The 27,954-nt window shown below is 39.6% G+C and overlaps 1 protein-coding gene across 4 annotated transcripts in view; it reads left to right on the plus strand.

The window, feature by feature from the left end:
• Nucleotides 1–27,954, plus strand: part of tbl1xr1a (TBL1X/Y related 1a) — a 169,313-nt gene that overhangs the window by 100,880 nt on the left and 40,479 nt on the right. For 3 of the 4 annotated variants that reach the window (XM_067995323.1, XM_067995326.1, XM_067995325.1), the window contains 6 exons: nucleotides 15,555–15,656; nucleotides 18,677–18,775; nucleotides 21,667–21,812; nucleotides 25,117–25,339; nucleotides 27,113–27,245; nucleotides 27,586–27,727. In XM_067995323.1, the coding sequence (XP_067851424.1) occupies nucleotides 18,718–18,775; nucleotides 21,667–21,812; nucleotides 25,117–25,339; nucleotides 27,113–27,245; nucleotides 27,586–27,727 (702 nt within the window). In that variant the 5' untranslated portion in view covers nucleotides 15,555–15,656; nucleotides 18,677–18,717. Of the gene's footprint in view, nucleotides 1–6,643; nucleotides 6,759–15,554; nucleotides 15,657–18,676; nucleotides 18,776–21,666; nucleotides 21,813–25,116; nucleotides 25,340–27,112; nucleotides 27,246–27,585; nucleotides 27,728–27,954 lie in introns of all 4 variants that reach the window. The other variant, XM_067995324.1, reaches the window with a different exon arrangement.

The raw sequence follows: 27,954 nt of genomic DNA on the forward strand, positions 1-27,954 counted from the left end.
TGAAAGGCACTATATATAAATAAAAGTTATTTCTTTCTTACTATTGTATCTAAATGTTTTTAAATGATTCAGATGCAGCCTTTGTGGACACTGGAAATTAATATACACTTTTACTATAATTAACAAATGAGCCAGTGATCTCATATCTTGATCAGACATCTCCAGTAAATCTCCCCCCCCCCCCCCCCCCGCCTCTGCCCCTGCCCCTGCCCCAGCATGTCTTTCCATTTAGGTTTTTCTGTATGACTATACGGGGGTTTGCAGTATGGTTACATTTTTCACTTGTTCATACAGCAGTTTTTAAAAAAAAATCTAAGATTATATTATGATTATAAATTACTGTTCACTTTCAAGTTGCTTTTCTCCTCAATCCTCAGCTTCTTTCTTTTCTCACTATTATTCCTCTTTTGTTTCCTGCTTTAGTTCTTTTATTTTCCCTCCCCTCTTCTTACTGTTACTTTCTCTCATGCTTGAGTCCAAGCAGATCTAATCTGCAATAGATACATTTGATTGGTTATTCCACATATCTACCTCTGATTTGCTCTTTCCTCTCTCCATTCCTCGTGTGTCATGACTTCTTTTCCATTCCTGCAATTTGATTACTGCATTTCTCTCCTATCTAATCTGTGAATATTTGTCATCTCCTAATCTCTGTCTTCTCTACAATGAGAATAGCTTAGAGTCCTGTCTCGAGTAAGATTTGGGATAGCTCCACCTCTCGGAAGCATTACCTGACATGGGTAATGGAAAGCAGAAGACAGGCGTTTATGCAGATTGAACAAGAGATCAATAAGGAAGAAACAGATCAGGCTTTGATTCCCCAAAACACTTTAATATAGTGGAATCTCTGTAGTGATGAAGTGCACAATATTGCACCCAAGGCAATCCCAGCTGTTTGTATAATATGTTATTTTAGACCTCCAGATTGGAGCACTAAATTATTTTCTGTAATACGGGATATTCTACAGGATATAATTTGGTGATCCAAAGGTAACATGTTATCCAAATAGATGGGAATCCCTTGGGGCAAAATCTCATGCACATAAGATAAACAATTGGTAAAATAAATTGTACTGTAAAGAATAGAACACCAGCCTCAATAGCAGCAAACATCCTTTCTCCTTTCTGTCCTCTGCAGATCAAAGAAACTTCCACTATTCCAATCTATATTCTGTAATCTACTGTATGTGAAGGGTGAACCTCTACATTAGGTCACAATTGCTTTTTAAAATACGTACATATCTATTGTACTATTCCATTGCAAAGAGGGTTTAACATTCTTTTTTAAAACATGAATTTACTAACCACCTGGATCAGGATATGTGATTTATATGCAAAATACACAAACTGTTCTGTACCAACTTATATAAGGGCCTGCTATCTCCTTTGCGTAAACTGAAGTTTAACACAATTCTTAAAACTTTGACACACTGTAAAGCAAACAGCGCAGAGGGGGTTGTCTTCAAATAAATGCTGGCCTGGAATTTCCTCTGTGTGCACAACCCAGAAGTTAGACCCATTCTGCTGATGGGAAGTTAAGCTCAAATTTCCTGTGAATCTCATTAGAGTACACCCGAATGTAAAATGGGCATACATGAGCGGGAATCAACATAAACAATCGGGGCCCAAGAAAAGTGCCGAACACACTGTATATTTCTTCTTTGTGATTGAAAAAAGTTTCAACTCATTTAACCAACACTCATGCACGTTAGACACAACATGTTTAAGAACCTGCAATTGGGGAAGCTTTTCAATTTTTAATGTGACTTATACTTGCGTCATAAAAATGAATTCAAAGAAACAGAAAATACAGTGCAGATGCCGGTGAGGATAATTTTTTAAAAAGTTGCCCAAAGTTGCAGGAAAATAACTGTTTCCTGCTGTGCCTGAAAATCTGGGCATAATTTGAAGAGAGCCTCTGAGCAAGCACAATTGCAGGAAACTTACGTATAAGGTTCTTTAACTTGGGGCTAGGGCCATTATTATGGGCGGAGATGGGGTTGGGCGGAGGGATTGATAGACGATCATAAAAGATCAAGGAGATTTGGGTGTATTGTACTTACATGTGTACAACTCACTTACGCCCAAAATTCCACAATCTTTTAGGTCACGTATTCGAATTGCGTGCATTTTGTGTCTCTGGACGCAAATACGCAGGAAAATCCAGGCTGCTGTCTTTCTGGGTTTGTTTCTGTGTTGCAGTGCCGTCTTGTGTCTGCCTTTGGACAAACTATATCAAATATTTGGATTTGATTTTTAATCTCCAAAAGAACTTGAAAACTAGTGACTAAAGTTGAGTTTTTTAAAAAGTTATTTTATTAGAGTATTTCTTTTGACTTGCAGCTGACTTTGGCCAATGTCCATAACTGGTTTGGCTGTGTGAGTTGTGATAAGCAGCTCAAGTTTATAGTAGCACCTGACCACTGTCTGTTCCAAAAGCTAAATTCATTTCCCCTTTGGGTATGCTGTATTACAGTTTTCATTTTTAGTTATCAGACATTGATCTCAGCATTAAAACTTTCTTCACTCTTGAGCCAACTGCTGAAAAACGTCAAATATAAAAGGAGGCTTTGTCTTAATTGCAGATGCTATGACTGGAAACTTAGTGGGGAGAATATCATGTTCATTACTAATGCCCATATGGTCATTTGCAACTGTATCCAGGAGTTAGCTGATCAGAGATCATCTAGCAGGCATGTGCAGTATAGTAAAAGTTTGTTGTACTGCTACTAGTAATTTTATCAATGGCAAAAATGAAGTGTCAGTTGCTGTTAAATTACAACTCAATTGTACAAAAGTGTTTTATGGAATTTTGCATGTATAGCAGGGTTCTCAAGTAAAGTTACCAATCTGCAAAATAGCTAGACCAATAGGTGCCAAAACACTTGCTTGGCCATTATAAAAATATAAGACTTTCTGTAACATGTGCACACTTTTGTGTTTTGAAGGAAGCTGTGAGAAGCCTGCACTGAAAGCTTCGAGAGTGTGGCAGCAGTTTGAAAGTATAGCGCCAGTGCAACAAAATCCCTAGCCAGTTGCACTGATGTAGTGGACCAACATCAGTTTTGAGCCCTGATATATTTTTGCATTTAGAAAGTCAAACTGTCAATGTCAGGTCATCAAAATGGAAGACATACATTTCATTTTGATTAATTTTATCAACCATGGGATTGAATGTTGTCTTGGATTCAACAGATACAAGTGTTGTGCAAAAGATGTGTTTTTGATGGCCAGCAGTTTCAGTTCCAATCATGGGTTCATATATATCAATTAACTGCTGGTAATGAGCACTGATAATGTGAGGTAGTCTATCCTGAACACTTTTTAGCAATATTATGTTTCTGATATCATGAAAAATCTCAACAGAAATATCATCTTTAGTACAAACATTTATCCATTAAGCGATCATCTGGAAATGCTATATTTTGTAGGGTTTCCCACCTGATCAAGTGCTATAACATCGTCCACCCAAAATAACAGCTTTAATTAGTGGCACAGTGGGAAAATTGGTATTGGTAACTGAAAATGCAAAATGCGCCACTATAACTTGAGCGGGAAAGCCTGTTGGCGCACGAGCAGGAATGTTATGCACATATAATAAAGTGTCAACAGCTAGGAATGTGTGCAAGGGTGTAATATACTGAATTACAATTATTGTACAAGAAATATAGTGGCTCAACATTAGAGTATATTGTCTCAAATGCAATTTGTTCTTATAACTTATTGGTACCAATATGTTAAATAAGTCTAGTGACAACACTGGATCATATCATAATTTTGTATGTGCGTACTGAAGTTTACCAGAAGTTGTGGATGTGGTCTAGGAAAATAAATGTGTAAGCTTTCAACATATGCATCTGGGTAAGAAAACAAACAATACTATTAATCTAGGAATCCTCATTTACACCAAAAATTCTGGATTTCCCTGTCTCTCATTGCTGTTATTCTTTTACTTCCTTTTTATTGTGCTTTTGTTTCTGTGCTTTTCCCTTTTCACCTTTCCTTTTTGCTCTTGGATGTTTTTGTATGTATTCATCTATATTTGTTATCTTGCCTGTAATGCTAAAATTTCAGTGCTTTGCATGTAACCTCTGTTGATGTGCTAGCCAATTGCTCACAGTGGGCCAAGAGTGGGGAATCAGATTTTAATGACTTTTTTTTTCTTGCACAGGGACATGATTTACTTGGATTGGAATATCTGCAAGAGTGCCATAGTCCACATTAGCTTGGCTGGTTGGGGGTTCTCCTGACACCATCTCGGTGGAATGTACTGAAGGATTGTGGTTAGGAGGAAACCCAAGCACTTATGAATCTTAGGGTCACAATGGGGAGATTTAGGAGTCTGGCTTAATGGGGTACTTGGTGATTTTTATGAATGTCGCACAACACCTTTTGCCATTAGGGCTAGATCTTTTGCCCTTTTATTACTGGTTAAGATTGTGGGCGCAGCTTAATAGATCATTGATTTGGGGTTTGCCCCACTTCTCCTTACTTTCCACTCTTTTTTTCTGCATTTATATTTTCCAGTCACACAGAAAAAAGGTTCTGTAGATCTAAATTAGTTTTGTTGAATCTTGTTTAGGATTAAGAGCTGCGAGTGCCCGTGTGACTCTGGCTCAGTTTACCCAGTTAGTTAGGAAGTGTGGAATGTTTCATTTGTAGGTAGTGGAGGGTATATTTCAGTTGGAACTGGAAATTATTTTATGGTTTATTAATGAGTTGCATGAGCCTTTTAATGCCCTTATTGTTCCAGGAGAGGGGATCTGGGGAAACTGGAAGGACATTACACGCATATAGAGAAACTTTTGCTCAACCCCCGTCACAGTGACTCTGAATATTTGGATTGGTGCAGATTTTTGTTGGTTCTATGGCCAAGGGCGGCCAGTGTGAGTTTGAAGGGGGGGAGGGAAGGAAGGAATCTGCCATTTATCATGACTGTTGATGGGTTTGAGTAGAAAAAGGTAACCATTTGATAAGCCTTTCCCTTTAGCACGACCCTCAGGTTGGCTGATTCCACTCAATCAAATTCATTTACTGTATCTAGTATACATGAAGGCTGGTTCTTGGAGGGAGCAAATGTGACGAATTTTGTTCCTTGAACCTCTTGATTGTGTAACTGCTGATAACACATTTCCAGTCTTCTGTTGTATTTGAATTTGATTCCTAACTCCACTAATTCACTCCTGTCATAATCTAGATGTTTCTTGTGGCCTTTTTGACACATCAGTAAAGTATAATTTTATATTGATCAGTTTTAATTTGTGCTGATTAATTATGATTCGACTGCAGATTGTATTCAGTGTACAGTGATAGTTCTCTCTTGTCTTGTTATCTCCCCTGTTGTCTCTTTTTAAATTAGGTCAACAGTTACTTCTATTATTGAAGCACAGAACATACAGCATGTACCAACAGGTGGGCAACAATACAGGAAAGGGGAGACTGTCAGAAATTATGTCGAAGTGACCTCATTTATCTGAAAGCCTGGTGTCTGCAGATTTGCAAATTAGTTACAGCTGCTATTTGTTGGAAGTGTTCCTTATTTTTGAATTAAATTATAAAGCTAGAACCTGGTAACCTATAAACCATACATCAGCCACATAACTTTCTACATTTGGACTTTAAACTGGAGCAGTGAGCTTCTGTTCGATTTGACCCTTTTAGCCCAGTCTGTCCTCAGGAAGAAACCTTTCAGTTAACCTTCCCATTGCACACTTTGAAGTTTGGTGTCAGACATATTTGATAACCAGTTGCTTCAGATCTGTCATTCCAGGAATCAAGGGTTGGGAAGAGGAGAATGAAAAATTATGTATTATGAAGATTGCATGTTCAAGACTATCTCGGAATTTAAATGACTGTAAACTGCTCAAGTGTGAACTGCTTAAGTTTTTGTTCACAATTTTGTCATCCAGTCTTCTGAGTATGTTAACAGCCATGTAATGTTTTCTTACTTGTGCAGTGTTCAGCATTGCACTCTGAGGCATGTTATTCACTATGGAATTGTAGCTGAAGTCACATTTTGTAGATGAGTTGTAAGTTTAAAATAGGAATGCGAAACAAAATATTTCTTTTTCAGCTCAGTAATTTTCACATTGAGACTTCAGTATTTCTATTTACTGTGTGTTTAAAAGTCAATGTGATACATACGACAGTGAGTGAAGATAATTGTTGTTGATAAAGTTCTTAGTTAACTGTGGTAGCAAACTTGTAGTAGGGAGAATTCTGGTTATTTCACACAGGTTTTGCCAAGTCCTTAAACCTTTGTAACTCTGAAGTCCATTTTGGTGACATTTTTGTATTGCATGTTGGTTTTGAGAGACTCTAAATAGTATGGGTTTTGTGTAAATTGCTGGAAAAACCATGCCATTGCTCCATTTTGAGGAGTGAAAGACACGTTAAAGGTTTAGCAGCTAATATTGGCTAGACATTCATTATATCTGAAAGGGAAATGCAACCTTTATCCAGGGCTTGTATTTATTTACAAGTGGATCTCCCAAGGCGTTGTTCACACTGAGTCGCAGCAGTTGGGCTCTTACTGTTTCTGCTACGTTTGTGTTGCTGCTTCTGTCTGTTTGTCTCTCTTCTCTTTCTTTTGCGTTTCTCTGTACCGTTCTGCTTCTTTCTCACTTTTCTTCTTTTCTTCCAGGTGGGAGGTGGTGTGCCGTGGCAAGGAAGGGAGCCGCCGCAGGCCGCAATTACCAGTCTTTGGTGCTGGTCAGGTGGGGATGGGAGTTGCGGAGGGCCGCAAATCGCATTTTCAGGTGGTGACACGTGGCGCTGGAGCAATCTGGCCAGGGTTGCTTTGGGTTGGGTGATTGAAAGAAATAAAGGATTTGCATTTATATAGCTCTTTTCATGACTTCCGGACATCCCAAAGCGCTTCACAGCCAATGTAGTATTTTTGAACTGCTGTCACTGTTGGGTGCGGGATGTGATTCTGCTAGGGCTGCAGGTCAGATTTTGGATTGTGGGTGGGCGAAGGGATTTGAATAAGGCTGCAGGCAGGTTTTGGAGGGAGGGGATCTGTGCAGGATGCGGTATGTCTTCTCCCCACTCCATCCCAATGTCCCCTCAATGACATTGCCTCCCCTACTCTTTCTGATCACCCTCTTGCCTGCTGTACCTGACCATGCCCCTTTTTCCCTTACCCTCAGTCTTACCTTTTTCCCCTCACCACCATCTCCCTCCTTATCTTTCCTCACTCCCTTATCCTCTTTCCCATCACTTTCCCTACCCCTTTCCATTCCCACCACTCCCATCACTTTGCACTAATCCATCCTCCTTTCATTGCCCCTATGCCCCATTCATAGAATCATAGAATCATAGAAGTTACAACATGGAAACAGGCCCTTCGGCCCAACATGTCCATGTCGCCCAGTTTATACCACTAAACTAGTCCCAATTGCCTGCACTTGGCCCATATCCCTCGATACCCATCTTCCCCATGTAACTGTCCAAATGCTTTTTAAAAGACAAAATTGTACCCGCCTCTACTACTGCCTCTGGCAGCTCGTTCCAGACACTCACCACCCTTTGAGTGAAAAAATTGCCCCTCTGGATCCTTTTGTATCTCTCCCCTCTCACCTTAAATCTGTGCCCCCTCGTTATAGACTCCCCTACCTTTGGGAAAAGATTTTGACTATCGACCTTATCTATGCCCCTCATTATTTTATAGACTTCTATAAGATCACCCCTTAACCTCCTACTCTCCAGGGAATAAAGTCCCAGTCTGTCTAACCTCTCCCTGTAAGTCAAACCATCAAGTCCCGGTAGCATCCTAGTAAATCTTTTCTGCACTCTTTCTAGTTTAATAATATCCTTTCTATAATAGGGTGACCAGAACTGTACACAGTACTCCAAGTGTGGCCTCACCAATGCCCTGTACAACTTCAACAAGACATCCCAACTCCTGCATTCAATGTTCTGACCAATGAAACCAAGCATGCTGAATGCCTTCTTCACCACCCTATCCACCTGTGACTCCACTTTCAAGGAGCTATGAATCTGTACTCCTAGATCTCTTTGTTCTATAACTCTCCCCAACGCCCTACCATTAACGGAGTAGGTCCTGGCCCGATTCGATCTACCAAAATGCATCACCTCACATTTATCTAAATTAAACTCCATCTGCCATTCATCGGCCCACTGGCCCAATTTATCAAGATCCCGTTGCAATCCTAGATAACCTTCTTCACTGTCCACAATGCCACCAATTTTGGTGTCATCTGCAAACTTACTAACCATGCCTCCTAAATTCTCATCCAAATCATTAATATAAATAACAAATAACAGCGGACCCAGCACCGATCCCTGAGGCACACCGCTGGACACAGGCATCCAGTTTGAAAAACAACCCTCGACAACCACCCTCTGTCTTCTGTCGTCAAGCCAATTTTGTATCCAATTGGCTACCTCACCTTGGATCCCATGAGATTTAACCTTATGTAACAACCTACCATGCGGTACCTTGTCAAATGCTTTGCTGAAGTCCATGTAGACCACGTCTACTGCACAGCCCTCATCTATCTTCTTGGTTACCCCTTCAAAAAACTCAATCAAATTCGTGAGACATGATTTTCCTCTCACAAAACCATGCTGACTGTTCCTAATTAGTCCCTGCCTCTCCAAATGCCTGTAGATTCTGTCCCTCAGAATACCCTCTAACAACTTACCCACTACAGATGTCAGGCTCACTGGTCTGTAGTTCCCAGGCTTTTCCCTGCCGCCCTTCTTAAACAAAGGCACAACATTTGCTACCCTCCAATCTTCAGGCACCTCACCTGTAGCGGTGGATGATTCAAATATCTCTGCTAGGGGACCCGCAATTTCCTCCCTAACCTCCCATAACGTCCTGGGATACATTTCATCAGGTCCCGGAGATTTATCTACCTTGATGCGCGTTAAGACTTCCAGCACCTCCCTCTCTGTAATATGTACACTCCTCAAGACATCACTATTTATTTCCCCAAGTTCCCTAACATCCATGCCTTTCTCAACCGTAAATACCGATGTGAAATATTCATTCAGGATCTCACCCATCTCTTGTGGTTCCGCACATAGATGACCTTGTTGATCCTTAAGAGGCCCTACTCTCTCCCTAGTTACCCTTTTGCCCTTTCCTCCCCCCTCATCCTCTTTTTCCTGGTTCTTACCCCACTACTCATGAGCCCATCCTGATTTCCTGACTCCATACCTCTCCTGATCTCTCTTCTTGCCTCCATTCCCTCCTATGATCCAAACTTTCTTCCCCCACCCTTGCCCCTCTCCTTCACTTCCAATGCCCTTCTCCTCACCTACTATCTCCTGCCCCTTCCCATCTATCCATCTTGAATGGGGGGAAGCAGAGAGCACAGGTGAATGGCAGTCCAAGCAGAGCAATTGGGACAGAACAGATGAATGTTTGAAGCAGGCTCCAAGTTGAGGGTGGAAAGAAGGGTGGGTAGTCCCAAGGACAAGTAGGACTGCGGTGGCAATGACAGCTAAAATAAATGTACTTAAGTTAACTTAACTAGAGAAATGGACCTGGGAGACAGAACTAGGAGAACCTGCAGAATCGCCTAGCTTTGGGAGGACTGATGGATAGGTAGAATGGCAAGTATACATGCCGGTCTCACTACATGGGTTAAAAATAATACCTAGGAATTATCCTCTAGGCATGGCAGGTGTGTCGGGAGAGGCAGGAAAATTTGTGACATGGGCGGGGGGATAACATGTAAATACGCACAAAATGCTTGCTATACATAAAACTTTTAATATATTATAGATTATATTACATTATATTTAATTATATTTTTTAAACAAATCATTGAATCCAGAGAATTTTCCTACTAATCCATCTGTGTTTCTACTAGCTTGGAAAATCATCTTGTTTAGATTAAGGGTAGCTTTTGCAACTTGTAATTAGGAGAAAATATGGCTACTGCATCTGTCTTCTCTAGTCAGCTCACGTTTCTGCTTTGTGAGTGTTCTCTCCTTACCTTGACTGCTACTCGAGGCCAACTGACCTCCAGTTTAAAAACAAGACAAAAATCCCGCACATTCCCAAACACAATGTGTACAGATGCTACCATTGCGCTATCCTGGTGTAGTGTTTTTCTTTTTTTGCTTTTCGTTGTGTAGAAGCCAAGGTGAGCAGTGGAGGAGGTTGCTGCTTTGATATGTGTCAAGGCCTTGAAAAGTCTAGCCATTTTCTGGGTATGTATGCTTTGAAAGTGGATCTAATGCATAAGAATTGAGATGCCACTCATAGTGGAATGATAACTCTAACATAATGACTGACAATCCCATATATCTTGGAATGGGTAACTATGACTACAGTATTAAAACTTAATTATTAGGCAACCTGGTTCCCATTGGAAATTAATTATTTTGTTCAGTACAATAGAGAACTAAATAATTTGAGGTGTCTTGATGGAGCTGATGCTTGCTACTTTGCAAAAATGAACGGGGACTCCTAATCTTTGTTGAAAGGAATTTACAGTAGCATAGCACTTCCTTATTTTATTTTCCACTTACAACGTCACAAGATAATTACACTTGAGGAAGGCTACTCGGCCCATCTTAAATCATTCATCCAGAAGGATCCCAAATGCTCCCATTTTAGTCTCTAGTTGTTTCTTAAAAGATTTCAAGGTTTTCACCTCCGCTACTCTTCCTAGAATTCTGTTCCACACATTAATCAATCTTTTGTGTGAAGAATTTCCGACCATCAATCCTGAATTTACCTTTTACTAGTTTGAACCCATGTCTCATTTTCCTACACTCGCAATTTAATTTAAAGTAATATCCTTGATCTATCTTTTCCAGTCCCGTATTTATCTTTAATAACTCTATAAGATCACCTCTATGACATCTCCTTTCCAGCATGAAAAGCCCAGGTTTCTCCAGTATTTTATCATTACTCAGACTTTTGACGCTAGGGATCGGTCTTGTGGTTCTTCACTGCATTGCCTCCAGCACCCTTGCGTCTCCCATGTGTTTTGGTCACCAGATCTGGATACAGTACTTGAGCTGCAGTCTGACCAGATAGTTTGGGTGGCAACGTCTTCTGATGTGTAGGATAAGCCCACCATCCAGCCGAGAGCAATCGTAGAGACATTGCTTGTCGCAGGAATTTTATATGTGTGATTCATCTCAACAGACCCCCATGCAGTCTTCCACACTTCTTCCTGCTGGCAGTAACGTGCAGCTGCTCTTTCACTCGCGAAAATAAAAATGCAATTCACAGTTGAAAGTGTTGCAGGCAAGTACTTTAGTATTTGCCTGTACCATGCTTTGAATTTCAGCTTTAGCTGAAGACTGAATAATTTTACCTGCTGCAACTTCACAAATATTTGGGGCTATGCTTCAGCACTGGGTCTGCAGTTCAAATCTAAAAAAGAGACTGGAATTCCAGTTCATACAGAAATTTTCTATCACAGATGATATTGAACTCCTGTCTTCTTAAAGCAGACTGGATCCAGACTCTGGCCGAGGCAGGTTCTGTATGATGTCCATGACTGGAAGAAGACATTGGGTCCTTCCATGTCATGGCAGCTTCTTTCCGGTTTGCACTGGATATTGATAAGGTTCTAGTACAGCACAGGACCATCTGCCTCAAAGTCTTCTGCGTCAATGATGTTCATAGCAAGAGTGTTTATGGCAAGGTTGAACTTCACTCCGAACTCAAATTTACGAGAGTTCCTGCCTGCAGTACACAGCAACCCCAGCCCTTAGCCTTGATTGAGAAGAGGCAGGGATTTGTCTGATGCAATAGCCACTGGACTCAGGAAGGAGGAGGAATAGATGGGGAGGAGGCAGAATGGATGGTGACGGGAGAGGGGAAATGGGTGGCAAGGGGGAAGAATGGATGGTAAAGAGACGGGAGGGGCCAAAGTGGAGGAAAGGATGGGGAATTGGAAGGCAAGTAGAGGCCTTTTTTCCCCCTCCTTTCCTCCCCTCCTTTATTTCCTCCTCCTCCCTCCCTCCCTCTCCTCCTCCATCCCTTTCTCCCTCCTTTTCCTCCTCCCTTTCTTCCTTTCCTCCTCCTTCCTACCGTGCTATGTGTGAAACTATATCCTATACTAGTATGCATATCTATGTGTGTCATATATATGTTTGGACACTACTACTTTTTTTCTAATTTGTAGTGAATCTTTGTGCTCACGAGATGAGGCATATTAATACTGGATAATGGAATTTTTTACTTTTAACACCAGAATTGGCATCATTCCTCCCAGGTCAGATATAGCATATCCTGGTGTAGAATAAAGGTTTTTTAAATCATTACAACACTGCAGATGGCAAAGCTGAATTTGGCACCAGAGTTGTGAGGTTAATGAGGTGGCATAGTTGATCTTGAAGGTGCCTACAACTACCTAAAGAACTGATTTTCCTGGATCTCTTTGGAAGAAGCCATGCTACTGGCAGCAAAAAAAAACTACTGTTGCTAGCTGCCATTTTTTCTGGCTGCATGAAGACTAAACACTTTGCCAGTCTATGCAGGTTAGCAACATAGTTTCCCCATAGTGCATTCGCAAGTTTACGTGTGCAGAACTGCTTTTCCATTTCTCTGATGCTATGGAATGAATAGGGTAGATTCCATGACACTGGGATTTGAACATTTGTCACGTAAGCTATTAAACTACCTCTCACCTGCCCAAATGAAGTGTCTTAATACCAGCCTCAGAAGTCTGCTGTACCGGTGTGAATTTTAGTATTTCCTACACCAGCTATCACATTTGCTCTAAGATTGTCAATTTAGTGTTGAATTATGGACTGTGTTGTGTCGTGGCCTGCAGGTGATTCTGTCCCATTTGTCTGAACTGGACTCTACCCGGGCCCTGGATAGAACTCCACCTCGGTCCCGGAGTTGAAAAATAGTTTGCTAACCCTCTTTACACTGTCGGCTGTCTTTGCCAAAAAGAACAGGCCACTTCATATGACTTTCATGTAATTTAAGAGAATGTAAAACTCAGAGAGCAGCACTGTTCCATTTGCCTATATTTAAATATTTTAAAGTTAATCTCAGTTCAACAGATGATGAAAACCCCACCATAGGTAGGTAATGGACATCCTTCTTCTGCATAGCAATAATCAAAAAGTGAATAGTGTCTGCGGCTATATTGTGAAAAGCATCAGTAACTTGAATATAATTTCCATTCAGTGCAGATAGCCAGCCCAGCTTGAATTAGTTCTTATTAACGACAGTTGCTCTTAATTAGAAAAGCCTCTAATGGCTTAGTGAGTTTGTCCAATCAATAGCTGATCATACAGACCAAGTTTGATCCCTGGGTTGTGCTGAGTTGGCTGATCTCAGACAGGCAGCTGTAAGGGTCTTGGTGTCTGACTAAGTAAGTGAAAAAATGGCCAGTATTCTTGCTCTTGATAGATGCTGATGGAAGTGGGCATGTGTGGACATTAGGCGAGAAGAGGATTGGGTTTAACTGATGGCCTTCACAGTCAAATAGCTTGCCAACTCTCACTATGCAGGCTGACACTAGAAGAATAGCAATTGGATGACATGCCAGAGGGCGACACTCACGGAACCAGCAATCAGTAAACTTCTTCATGAAAGAATGAAATTGGTGGGGGAAGGGAAAGTTGTGACGCTGCATCCAACTCTGCAATCAAATGGTTACATATTTAAAATAACAACTGTACTGAAGCTTGACAAAATATATATTTTTTCGTTCAATTTTTTTCTTTGTTTTTTAAGTCTTTCTAATGCCAAGCACTATTCTTTAGCTAACTGAGTTGGCAGGCACTCTGTTTTCAGGTCTGTGATAGAGTTGCTAGGAATTGTGGAAGAGTGGCACAAATTGACTCACTCCCCATGATTAAGTGTTTTACTTCTGCTTGATGTCTTCCGCCCAGCCCTGGGAGCCCAGCTAAAATTGAGAGCATACTGCCACATGCTGCCACTCAATGGCATGTAATCTTATTTTTTTAATTCTAAGGATTTTGCAACATATGCAGAATACATGTCTTCGCAATGCATCATAATACTAGAATATGGATATCAGCACAATCAAGTACCATTTTTAAAAAAAAAAGTCGTAAATCCAGATTAAACAGCATATTGGTGAAAATAAACTTGAGCAGGTAAACCTTCAAACTTCCCCAGCAAAGGTGAGAAGTTGCAGTAATGGCATTATGGGATTTAGTTTGAATCCATCTTGGTTTGGATTGAAGTACAAGGCTACTAAGAATGTAATAACAGTAAAAAAAAAATTTCTTAGTTTGTTCTGTGTTTCTTAATATTTCTGAAAGTGTTGCTAATTGCAGTCATGTTCTGCTTACTTGGAAAGCATTCATCATTTCAGAACAACTGCATTTAGACAGCAATCACTACTAAACAGGCTAAGATGGTAACAGGAATGAGAAATTATAATTATGAGGAGAGACTAGATACTTGGGACTATTTCTACTGGAGCAGAGAAGGATAAGAGTAGTTTTAGTAGAGATTTTTAAAACTATGAAGTGTTTTGATAGGATGAATAGAGAAAGCTTGTTTCCTTTGGGTGAGGATTAGTACCTGGGGTCATCAATTTAAAATTGTTTATTGTGAGGAGAGGTTTGGGGAAATGTGTTTATGTAGAGAGCTATTGGAGCATGGATTGCTTTAAAACAGGAGCAGCTGTACAGAGACCATTACAACTTTTAAGGGAGAAGTAGATAACCATTTGAAGTAGAGGAAGATATAGGGCTATGGGGAGAGAACAGGGCAGTAGGGTTAGTTTTAGTTTTAGTTTTGGATTGCTATAGCAAAGAGTTGGTACAGTCACGATGGGCCAATTGGCCTCCTCCTATGCTGTTAATCTCCGCAGTTAAGATAAGCCTGAATATTCAACAGGATATGAAAACATTAGATGATATAGCTCACACCATAGTGAACTTATTTGAAATGGCAAGCTGGAACACTTAAATCTTATGGTATATTACTGTTAACTAATTGGTGTTATCCCGTACACATTTTTAAGTTTACTGTTGTGTATTTCATTTTTACCACTAAGCAAAACCGATGTCCAGGGAAGTAAAATAATTAATGGTTTTAATTGTAATATGAGAGATTTCCAATTGATATTTTAGCAGTAAGGTTTGTGCACATATGTTAATCTACAGTGAATCATGTTTAAACTCTATCATAGAGTTAGAACAAAAATGATATGCTGAAAATGTGTGTTTTAAAACATTTTCTTAATCCTGTGCTAGGTGAAAAAGTAAATGGTATGTAACGTGTGTTAGGCAGTGGCCCTTTCATCTTGTGAACTTAGGTTCAAATTCAGGTCACTGTTGGGATAAAACAAACTTTCTCTGAGTGGGTCCTATGTGAAAGTTTTGTGCAGGCTCAACCACTTCTCAGTGGGCAAAACTCCACAAAGCTTTTAACTGTCCAGAAAATCTTAATCAAAAGCTACAGGTTAGTAACAGAAATAAGAAATAATTTGATGCCATACATGCCCCTGTTAGTACTTAAAAGCTATACAGGCATTGCCAACTTAAGTCTCTTTCCATTTTCCCCCCCCAAAAAAGTGCACAAACTTAGTGAGTGCTTTTTGTTTGTTTTGCTTTTCCAGCTATACTACATGCCCAGTGATCTAAGGTGACGTGATACATCCGTGTCCTTAAACTGTCCTGGAATAAAAGTTCAGAATGTGTTAATAGCCTGTTCATGAAAGGTAAGATTAAACTCTGTCTTCTTTCAAAAGAACATGCAGCTATTGATTTTCTGAATGCATTTGTCTTAGCTTAATACGATTTTCTTGTATTGCAATGTGTTTTACAGGTTATTTCACTTGAAAGCATAATTTAGCTTAAAGGCAATTTATTAATATACCTGGGTATACTAAATTTTGGATCAATTAACAACAAAGGTGAATTATTGATGAAAACAATTTTAGTTTAGAGGAGTTTTGGAAAAGCCCACTTTAAACAATATTGCAGCTGTTTTTTAAAGAGAAAATCCATTGATGTAAAATGAAATTAAGCCCCGTTCACAGCTATGTCTTGGTGATCATAGGTCTACATAACTTATAACCTGAATCCTGCCTTCAAAGTTCTATCGGGCTTTTATGAAAGTGGCACTCTTTAAATACAACATGTTGCTATTTTGGTTACAAACCTACAATGGAATGTTAGTAAACAAATAGACTCAACATTGATGAGATTATACGGATTAAATAGCCCTGTTACAATTTGGGCTACTTTCCAATTTTTATTTTACTCGTCCTCAAGGCAAAGGCCAGCTTCCATAGCATGCACTTCCTATGAACTGAAATGTAATCCTGTGTGCAAAGTATTTAGAATAGGGTACCACAGGGATCGGTGCTGGGTCCCTTGCTGTTTGTGGTCTACATTAACGACTTGGATATGAATGTAAAAGGTATGATCAGTAAGTTCGCTGATGATACAAAAATTGGTAGGGTGGTAAATAGCGAGGAGGATAGCCTCAGTCTGCAGGACGATATAGATGGGTTGGTCAGATGGGCGGAACAGTGGCAAATGGAATTTAACCCGGAAAAGTGCGAGGTGATGCACTTTGGAGGGACTAACAAGGCAAGGGAATACACAATGAATGGGAGGACCCTAGGCAAGACAGAGGGTCAGAGGGATCTTGGTGTGCAAGTTCACAGATCCCTGAAGGCGGCGGAACAGGTAGATAAGGTGGTAAAGAAGGCATATGGGATACTTGCCTTTATTAGCCGAGGCATAGAATATAAGAGCAAGGAGGTTATGATGGAGCTGTATAAAACACTGGTTAGGCCACAGCTGGAGTACTGTGTGCAGTTCTGGTCGCCACACTACAGGAAGGATGTGATCGCTTTGGAGAGGGTGCAGAGGAGATTCACCAGGATGTTACCAGGGCTGGAGCGCTTCAGCTATGAAGAGAGACTGGGAAAATTGAGTTTGTTTTCCTTGGAGCAGAGGAGGCTGAGGGGGGACATGATTGAGGTGTACAAAATTATGAGGGGCACAGATAGGATGGATACTAAGGAGCTTTTTCCCTTCGTTGAGGGTACTATAACAAGGGGGCATAGATTCAAGGTAAAAGGCGGGAGGTTTAGAGGGGATTTGAGAAAGAACTTTTTCACCCAGAGGGTGGTTGGAGTCTGGAACTCACTGCCTGAAAGGGTTGTGGAGGCAGGAACCCTCACAACATTCAAGAAGCATTTGGATGAGCACTTGAAATGCCATAGCATACAAGGCTACGGACCAAATGCTGGAATATGGGATTAGAGTAGACAGGGCTTGATGGCCGGCGCGGACACGATGGGCCGAAGGGCCTCTATCTGTGCTGTATAACTCTATGACTCTATGACTGAATAGTGGACCTCTGAATGAATAGCAAACCCTGTTACTTTTGAGTAATAATTGGAAATGGAACAAGCTACAGAGTTCTCTTGAACTCCTCAAAATCAACTGAAAATAACACACAGATAGGACTCTGTGGTTCAAACTAAAAGCATAATTGGTTTTGATTCAGGACATATAATCCAGAAGCAGATTGACAAATCAATAGAATGAGTACAGTATTAGAAAATTTGATATCTCACTACTACTTTAAAACAATTCCAAAACAATAAAAGTCAAGCTGGTACAAAAGAGAATTTTAATTAACTGAATGATCAAAAATCACCAGTAGACTGAATAATAAGCCATTGACAGCATAATGTCAAGTAGTTCTAACATCTGAGCTTTGTATCTTGTCAACAGTTGTCGAGCAAAACAAATAGCTCACACCTAAACTACCAGATGCATTTGCTATGACCAAGAGATCCTAACTCTGTCGCAGTGCACACCTGGTTGGCTTTTGAAAAACAAAGCATATATTGATAGTTCAACCTTGAAGGCAGAATTCAGGTTATAAGTTATGTAGACATATGGTAGTCAAAATGTGTATGTGTGTGTGTAGATTTGAAGGAAACACTATTGCCAATCTTAATGCTGAACTATCAATTTTAAAATTGTTACAATATTAGCAAACTATAAATTCCTAATTTTTTTTTAACGTAGTGATTCTTATGATCTGAAAAGGGACAGATAGGTGATTTAAAAAGTTCCATTTTACCCTTATTTATTTGGTTAGATATGCTTCCCAAAACTTTTTCAAACCCTGGTGTTCACTCTGAAAATTTGACTCTATTTTTGTGGCATGTAGTATTTTGAATATGTAGCAGTTATTTTTACACCATGAATCTACTGTACCGTCATAAAATGGGCCCTTGTACATTTGTTTTGGCTGAAGAATCCTGAATCCTGTATTGTAAATTGTGTCAGAAGAGAACATGGTGTAGCATTGTTAGTTTAGGAGTAACCAAATGTTCCACAAATGTACTGTATACACAGTGTGATTATATAAAATGGTTAATAAATATCATGTGGATGTTTCATTTTGCAGTAGAGCCACTGGCTTGCGGTTTTCATGGGAAAAATGGAGGGAATTATGATCCCCTGAACACTAGTAAAGATCCTGGAATCCAATGTAACAAAAATGGAATTTGAATTGTTCAGTTACCATAAGCCAGCAACCCTGAATCTAATGTAATGGTGGCTAATTAAGGAACAATCTTGTTGCATATCAGTAAGGTGAAAAATAACTGTCAAATTGTGGTTTGCAAACCACATTTGCTATATTGGGCAACCGCCAGTAGTGCATGTACCAAATGATTTTGTGACTCATACTTTTTTTTATATATAGGCTTATCCTCTAATGACCTCATGGTTTAAGTGGGACTGAAGATGAGTATAAGCAGTGATGAGGTCAACTTTCTGGTATATAGATATTTACAGGAGTCTGGTAAGTAGGTCATATATGAAAAGTAGGCATTGAAATGTTTGCATTATGATATGTGAACTGTGATAGTGGCAGTAGATATGGGGGAGGGGGATCAGTGATCTTTGGGGAGGAAAAAGGTCGGGGGCTGCAGCCTCGCTGAGGGGGGGAGGGAAGAGAGATCAATGATTGGGGGCTGGAGCCTTGTTGGGGGGGGGGGGGGGGTAGGAGAGATCAATGATTGGGGGCTGGAGCCTTGGGTGGGGGGGTGAGTGAGTGGCTGGGGAGTAGGGAGGTCAGGGGTTGATGCCTGGGTGTCGGGGATCTCTAAGGGGGGGTTGTTATCGGCTGGGAGCGGCATCGATCGGGATGGTGCTTTACAGGTAAATAATTTACCTTTTTTTGGAAGGCAGTCTTTAGGGTTGGTTTCCCTGCGTGGAGCTGGCACTGGCTGCCAATGTTTCAGCAGGGATCTGAAGCAGGTGTTAGGCCCCTTATTTGCATATGCAAAGGGCCTAATGCTTGCTTCAGGCGTGGGTAAAGGGACCTCTTGCTTGTCCTTACCCAATCTGGCGAATGGCGCACTTCCGGTTGGAAATGTGCACCCGCTTCTTGCCCGCCATTTGGGGCACATAGGAAGCCACGTAGCAGCTGAAAAAGGGGTGCTACGCAACCCAATTTCTAGGCCTTTGTATTCTTGTTACACATGTACCTTATAAAACAAATGTAAACTTTATTTTTGAAATGGGACATCAGCAATGTGGCTTCACAATTACCTGATTTCTAACTCCCCACCCAAACTCTATTGTAATATTTCAGTGTTTACAATGAGACTGTTGTTGGTTTATATGTAGAATGGCTGGAATTATCATTCACTTTTATAAAATTTGATTACTTGGACGGTTTCCCTTAATTGAACTACATGATGTGCTGTGCTTTAAATCAGCAAAGTAATTTTGGATGTTTATTAGTAACACCACAGAGATCTGATGATAATGAGTTAGCAATTTTTATAAGAACATTGTACAAGCCTATGTAGAAAACTAGCAAAAGCTAACCAACAGCTTCAAAAAAATCTGACTGCTCAAACTAGCCCTTAATGTAAGCCTAATGATACATGAAGACAAGGTAAACAAAGGTAATATTTGCAGTAGTTGTGGATTTAGAAATTATTCATGGTGGATGTGAGTAATGAAAGCATGAGAATTATTTCTTGAGGGCATGATTGCAGCCCCCACAAAAAAAATGTTTCTTTCAATGCTTGATTTAGTGCATTTTTCATTATTTTGGAGCCTCCTGTAATTAAATGTAAATCTCGGTGTGATCTTACTCATCACACCTCCAACCCTACTTCCCATTCTATTTGCAAATCACTGCCAATTCCACAGTTACACTATGAAAAGGTGTCTGGAACCAGCCATGAATAAACTTTCACATAAGACAACAGATGAGCATGTCGTAGAAAGTTTCTCTTAAGATTCAGTTTTTCATTTTTCTTAACTGCTTTTTTTATATAACTATTTTTAGACAAACATTAAATAAACCTGTAACTCTCAGAAACCGACCATTCGTTTTAAATTTTCCTGCCTCAACTTTGTATGCAATTAGCAATGGGAGAAAGTAATTTCTGATTGGATCCGATAATCTCAGTCCTGCCTTCCAAATGATCTGACTTGATATGTTGATATTGACAACCTCCGTTCCCAGTGGGGGGAAAAAAGCTGATCCTTTTTTGTGAAACTCTGACTGTTGACTTGTACGGAACAGAGAGTTATGCTAAATAGCTTTCCTAGGCGCACCGATATATTGGCATCGCCAGTGGCCCGTAGATCAGGGTGCACTGGGAAGAGGGTGCTGAGCCTGATAGTACTGGGATAGGGTCGGTGGGTGTAGTTGTCTTATGAGGGGCTCCAGGGTCTGGGAGCATTGGGAGGGATGGAGTTATGGGAACATTGGAGGTTCTGAGAACTAGGATCAGGGGGGATGGGGAAGTTCTCAGGGTCTGGGAGCAGTGTGAGTGATCCTAGGAGGAGGATGCACTGGAAATGTGGCTTGTTATCTTCCCATTGCTGAACACAGGTTTAGTCTGTCTGAGCAGTTCATAGAACAGTATTTGTTAAATCACGTGCCTGAAATAAAGTTTTGAGAATTCATTCTCAAGTATTTTGGAAAAAACAAAGAAACTCTTGAATCCTCAGATGATTAGGGGGCACAACCTTCTATCCTTCAACTCCTGCTGATGTGCACATTGCATTCTGGGAAATTCTACAAATGACATGCTCAGAATGCACATATGTGGTTGAAAGCTCTGGACAACTATGTGAGGTAAAAAATCTCTAGTCAAAACCAAGGTTTATGAGAGACGCCGAGGTCCTGAAATAAACACATTAAAGAAGTTATTAAAAGACAATTCAGTGGCTAAATTTAATCATGTTGTGAAACATGTAATTTTTAAATTTTATTTTATTTAAAACCTCCTTCTGGACATTAGATACTGAGGAAAAAATAGTGTAATAAATTCTTTTCAAAAGGCATTTTCAGTGATTTGTTTGGTTCATCAACAAGCCATGATAGGCAACTGTTTACATGCAGCTTTTCCATTATAAAATGTTTTCATATGGTATTCCCATTATAAATGTTAACATGAAAAGTGTTACAGCACATAAAACTTGTGAACAGAGAGTGCATGCCATATCCAAGATTTTTAGTGCATAGAGGTCTGAGTCACAGAAGTAATAAATCTGAAACTGTGTGTGGCTGCTGAATAATTCATCCTCTCATTCTTCAAGTACTTGATGTCAGAGAAAGGAAGTGATTTTTATCAGTAACCTGCTTTACTGTTGTGTGTGTAATACATGCACTCTGTTTAAGCTACTATATGTCATTATTACTTTTTATTTTCTGTTTTATCAAAGGTTTTTCCCATTCAGCATTCACATTTGGTATAGAGAGTCACATCAGTCAGTCCAATATTAATGGTGCCCTGGTGCCACCAGCAGCTCTCATCTCAATCATACAGAAAGGTTTGCAATATGTGGAGGCTGAAGTCAGTATCAATGAGGTTAGTATCCAGCAAACTTGGGAGGAGATGTTTGGAATTGGGGGATAGGGAAAATTGAACACTGAATAAGTTGCACATTCCAATAGACTTTATTGTAATATGTCTTTTTTTTTAAATCTAAAGTTTCCTGTCTGAAAATTTTCATGCTAACATTAGTGATCCATAGATATTTTAGCTTAAACTTATGGAGTTGCCTGAAAGCTAAATAAATTTTAAAGTAATTAAAAATCTTGTTGACTAAAACACATGCAGCATGTGAAAGAAATACATTGGGATGGAAGAGCTATATACGCCAGTGTGTGTATGATTTTTATTGGAAAAAGATAGATCAAATTACGTGTAATAGTTACACTGGTTGTAGGAGACAGTCTTGGTTAACTATTTTTGTTTATTTAGTTTTCTGTAGATAAGGAAATAGGTATTGTGTTTGTGTGATTAATGTATTATGCAGTCTGATCTTTTGATTATTTATCTTAGATTTAGGTTTAGACTATTTATAGCTTTTCTTTCAGTTCATTTTATAGTACCATTGCAAATCTTAAACCATGTGTATTGTGCCAAAACAAAAGTTTGAACTTCAAACAAAAAAATAAGGGTTTTTGTTTTATTAGCCAAATGTTTTTTTTTGATTTATTTTTAATCAAAGCTATATGATCAGTTTTGTCTCATTCGTTTGAGTGGCTTTGTTTTATTTTGGTTTTGGTTCAAAATCTTAACCACCATTGCCAAGCCTAAATTGAAACTTTATCTGGCAGGGCACATTTTAGAAAAGGCTATGCATTGTGCAGAGTTGATTCCAAAATGTTTTACTTTTAAACTGTTTTTAAAATTTGACTAATTTGTAATTCAGTGTTTAACACTTCAACGTACTCTAATTCAAAAAATTTTAAATGCAAACAACACCCTTTTCAACAGTGTCATGGGTGGCAAATCTTCTGGCATCTTGGTAATGTCAGAAACACTGGCCACACATTCTTTCACTTACCTCACCCAAACAGCCATGGTGGTGGTGGAGTCATCATTGCCAAGTAACTGTTTGGCCTCTTCCCCATTCCTCTGCATCTCCAGCACTGGCTTCTCTTTCCACATCCACATTGTCGAATCCTGACTCTCCAAGGATTTATCCTCAGTCTCCTCCTCTTTCTCATCTATATGCTGCCCCTCAGTGACATCACCCATTAGCACAAGATCAGTTTCCTTATTTTTGCCGACAACACCCGGCTGTAACCCGCTGTAACCCTCTGCTACCTCTCTTGACCCCACATCCACCTCCGTGCTATGAAACTGCCTGTCTGACAAGTCATGGATGAGCCACAACTTCTTCCAACTGAACTTTGGAAAGACTGAAGCCTTCATTTTCAGCCCTTGCCATCAACTGTGTTCTCTTGCCACTGACTCCATCCCTCTCAGCCATATGCTCAGACTGAGCCAGACGCTGAAACCTTGCTATTTTATTCAACTCAGAGTTGAACTTCAAACTTCTCATCAGCACCAAAAGCACATATTTCTGCTATCTCACCATTTCCTCTCTCTGCTCCCTACCGTAGCCCCTTCTGCAGAAACACTTATGCATGGTTTTATCACCTCTAGCCTCAACTATTTCAATATCCTTCTTACTGTACTCCCATCCTTCACCCTTCATAAACTCCGAGTTGCCCAAAATTCAACCACCTGTATCCTGTCCCATTTGTCCATCACCTCTCTTGCTGACCTACATTAGCTTCAATCTCATCAATATATTAATTTAAAATCCTTATCCTCACATTTCTCCATAGCACTGCCCCACCTCTCTGCAGAATTATATCAGCCCTGTCCCGCTTTGGTCCTCTGACATGGCTTATTGCACATCACACCCTTCCTTTGCCCCACCCTTCAGCTTCTTCTGCTCTACTTTCTGGAATTGCCTCCTCAAACTCCTGTGCCTCTCCATGCTCTCTCCTCCTTTAACAACCATCAGTCTCCTCTGTTAATCTCTCCTCCATAGCTCAGTGTCCATTCCCGGACTTTTGTTCCATTTGCAAAGTGTCCTGGGATCTAAAAGAGCTATATAAATGCAAGTTGTTGTTAAGAGCTAACTCCTTTCTATTATTTGTTACTGTGTTTTAACACTGCAGAAAATCAAACTGCTCAGCTGCGTTTAATCCTGTACTTTGTCTAGAATTTTTAACGTTCAATTCCTGTAGTTAATAGATCAGAATTTATGTTTCGTTTCTGGCAAAATTAAAATACTAAAATCTAATGCTATAGAATAAAAAGGGTGGGCATGCCATTTCTCAAACTAATTTCAGTGTTATATTTTTACATTCATTTTACTTTTAAAAAATATTTTGAATGTTTTATCAGTGCTGTTTGGTCACAGCTAATTTGAGCTTGTTTTGGTGGGGTGGCGATTTCTTTATTTTAAAAAGTGCCGTATCTGTCAGTCATCCATATTTCTTAAATACAGTTCTGAGTATGGCAAACTTGGCCCACCCACTCAATAATTTTGTGATCTGGTCTATCATTCCTCAGAGTCAACTCAATGCCTTGAGTTTTTTTTCCTAAATTGTAGAATGTGTTTGCAATTTAATGTTTCATTAAGCAGTTTTGTCAAAGAGTAGATTTCAAATTAATTTAAAAGCAGTATATCAGTGTTGAATTGTTGATGAGCCCTGAAATACGGTTTTAACAGAGAATTTGAAAATGGGAAGGACCCACAATTTAGTTCTGGCATAGATCATTAAAGGCAGGAGATACTATTGTTGTCACGAAACTCTCTTAAATCTCAACAATGTATTCTTCTTCCATTTTTCTTCCTCTGCCCTAGCTTTTGTGCTGCTTTTTTTTCTTTCCTCCTCCTTTGTCTCCTTCCCCCAAAATAAAAATCCCATTCCCAAATTGCTTCTCAACAGAGGTGTAAGTTAACTGACTTGCTTGGTGGCTGGCTGCTAGCTGTCCAAAAATGGCTTGAAGTAATTTGCCCTCCCGAAGGCTAATATTCACCTTGATTGTAAATTTTCCTGTATCAGAAAGATCACTGCTGAGCTTAAATTGCTAACAACTACATGCTTGCTTAATCTTCACCTCAGGCAAGTTATTGTCAGCAGTGCATCCCATAGTGATTTAGTATACAATGTAGCTAGTCATATAGGAAGAATATCTAAATTCTGAATATGTATTTTGCTTGTAGCTCTTTAGAGATAACATTTTGTTATGTAGCCACCTTGTCTTGATATCCAATTCAAAACAGCATTGGTGAAATGTTTCTATTTTAATGTTAAGGAAATACAAGGTCTTTATTTTGAGCCATAGCTTTCTGTTCTAGGACGGCACACTATTTGATGGGAGACCCATTGAGTCCCTTTCTTTAATTGATGCTGTAATGCCTGATGTGGTGCAGACAAGACAGCAAGCTTATAGGGACAAACTGCAGCAACAACAAGCTGCAGCAGCCGCTGCTGCCGCCGCTGCAGTCAGTCAACAAGGAGCAGCAAAGAATGGGGAGAATACTGCAAATGGAGAGGAGAATGGAGGACACACAGTTACTAGTAAGTATAAATGATAACAAAAATGTACATCTTTTATGGGTTTCAATGGCATTTCTTAAGAAATCCTAAATTGTATTTTAAGGGAAAAGAGTACACATTCAAATCGAGGGCCTAACACCTGTTTCAGGCCCCTTTGCAACTGACTAGAGCATGCATCATGCATCATGCATAGTGCGGTCAAATTTCTTCAGGCGCTCAGAAGTCAAACTAGTGGTCCTTAAAGGGACCACCAGAGGCTGCCACCCAAAAGGTAAGTTTTAAGTTTTTTTTACTAACCTTAATGGGGAACCATGCGGAGTAGGTGCGCCCCTCTTGGCTTCACATTAAAACTGTGGGCCGATGCTGGCCACCACTCACCCCTTTCCCGATTGCCCCACCCTTCCCTTCCAGACTTTCCTGAGGCCCTCGGCTGGCATCCCAGCCCTGCGACTGGTGAGCTACCTTTGGACCTGCGAATGGCGCCCGTGGCTCGCTGGTTCTATCCCCAATTTGGACATGGTCCAATTTCTAAGCCCTTGTCTCCTGTGCCCCATTAGCTATGAAACACTTTGGGTGCTGTTCATCTTGCAAGTGAATTTTTTTTTGAGTTTAGAAATTGAAATAATAGTATAAAAAAGAATGAGTTATTTGGCCTTTAGGCCTCTGTGTTCAGTCTTCCCAGTGCTCTCCTGCAACTTGCCTATAATATGTTGTTTAATATTTCTTTCTTGCATCACTTGAGATCTTACAGAGCTCGTTCTATTCAGGCCTACTGTTGAAATCAATGAGTTTGATATAGAAGACACATGTTTGAAGCTTGAGGCAACACAGAAGTAAGCCGACATTTCAAGTCTAAGAGGAAAGGTCTTAGACCTGAAACGTCAACTGACTGACTTCTGTTTTTCCATAGATGCTGCCTGACCTGAACATTTCCAGCTTTTTTTTGTTTTTGTTTTAAGATTTCCAGCATCTATTTTTTTAAAGTAATGATGTGGAGATGCCGGTGATGGACTGGGGTTGACAATTGTAAACAATTTTACAACACCAAGTTATAGTCCAGCAATTTTATTTTAAATTCACAAGCTTTCGGAGATTTCCTCCTTTTATTTTATTTTAAATTCACAAGCTTTCGGCAAATTTCCTCCCTATTTGCCTGAGGAAGGAGGAAATCTCCGAAAGCTTGTGAATTTAAAATAAAATTGCTGGACTATAACTTGGTGTTGTAAAATTGTTTACAATTTTTAAAGTAAGGCAGTGTTGTTCAATGTAAGATGAACAAAATTGCCAAGTAAGATCCTGGATTTGACATACCCTTTTAAGGCACATTTACTCGGGATAATGTATACAATGTGGTTTGCCTCAAACTGAAAGTAATCTTCTCTGAATAAAATTCCTAGGAGTAATAAGGCCAAATTACATTTTGTTCCATATTTGAAATAAAACAAATCTGACATTTAAGTTACAAAGAAAGCTGAAAATGAATGTTTTAACAGGTATTCCATAATAATTTCTATTACTGTTTTGTGATAAATGATTGTCCCTTTTTCGGTTGCGTTGTCCATTATTCATTTAAAGATGCTTTTGCCTGTTAGAGGCTTGAAACAAACATACTTAATTTATTTTGCTGGAATCTCACTATTTATTCACAGACCTAGGCATGACTCAAATAATCAATTTCAGAATATCCAATAGACATTCAATCTCTTAGTGTATTTGCATTAATCTTTCCATTTTTTTCCTTCTGATGATTACTCGACACGTTTCAAATATTTCATTTTTTAAAAATACAAATAGATAACCATACAGATATGATGGAAGTTGATGTAGATGTGGATATTGCATCCAATAAAGCTATGGTATTGCGTGGCCATGAATCGGAGGTTTTCATATGTGCCTGGAATCCAGTCAGTGACCTCTTGGCATCTGGGTGAGCTTTTTCCTGCAATAACAACTGTGTCATAACATATCAATGTCTGAAATAAAATGAGTTAACAAATCTATTTTTTAAGAATTGTTGATGGTTTGTTTATATATTTATAGTTGAACCATATCAAACTGATTGGTAAAGGCTTGATTGTCCTCAGTAAGCCATTTTTCTCATGCATCCGATCTGTTTAAAATAACATGTTTGTTAACTGTTCTTTGACTTTTTTTAAACTTAGGTAATCAGAGTAAACTATCTTTAAATTTACCTCAAACTTAAGAAAGCATTCAGCAGAAATTTGTGACTTTCAGGTTAAATGTGATTTTTGAAATTCATTCTCCAGATCGGGAGACTCAACAGCACGAATATGGAATCTTAGTGAAAATAGTAGTGGTGGCCCCACCCAGCTCGTACTTAGACACTGTATAAGGGAAGGAGGACAAGATGTACCAAGCAACAAAGATGTCACATCTTTAGACTGGAATGTAAGTGGTGAATCTATCCAAATCTGTAGTCAATAAAAATTGCCAAAGATTTAAGTAATTCATCCAGCACGGGTCACTGGATAGTGATTAGGGGTAGGAATGCTGTCTGACTTTTCTCTTCGCCGACCCAAGGGCACTGAGCCCAGTTGTAGTGGTTGTAACATCAGCAAGCTGAAATTAGCTAACTTCAATAGACTAGGGATTTAATTTAATGCATTCCTAGTGAC

The sequence above is a fragment of the Heptranchias perlo genome, chromosome 13 (assembly GCF_035084215.1).
Source record: "Heptranchias perlo isolate sHepPer1 chromosome 13, sHepPer1.hap1, whole genome shotgun sequence".
In the NCBI taxonomy this organism is placed as follows: Eukaryota; Metazoa; Chordata; class Chondrichthyes; order Hexanchiformes; family Hexanchidae; genus Heptranchias; species Heptranchias perlo.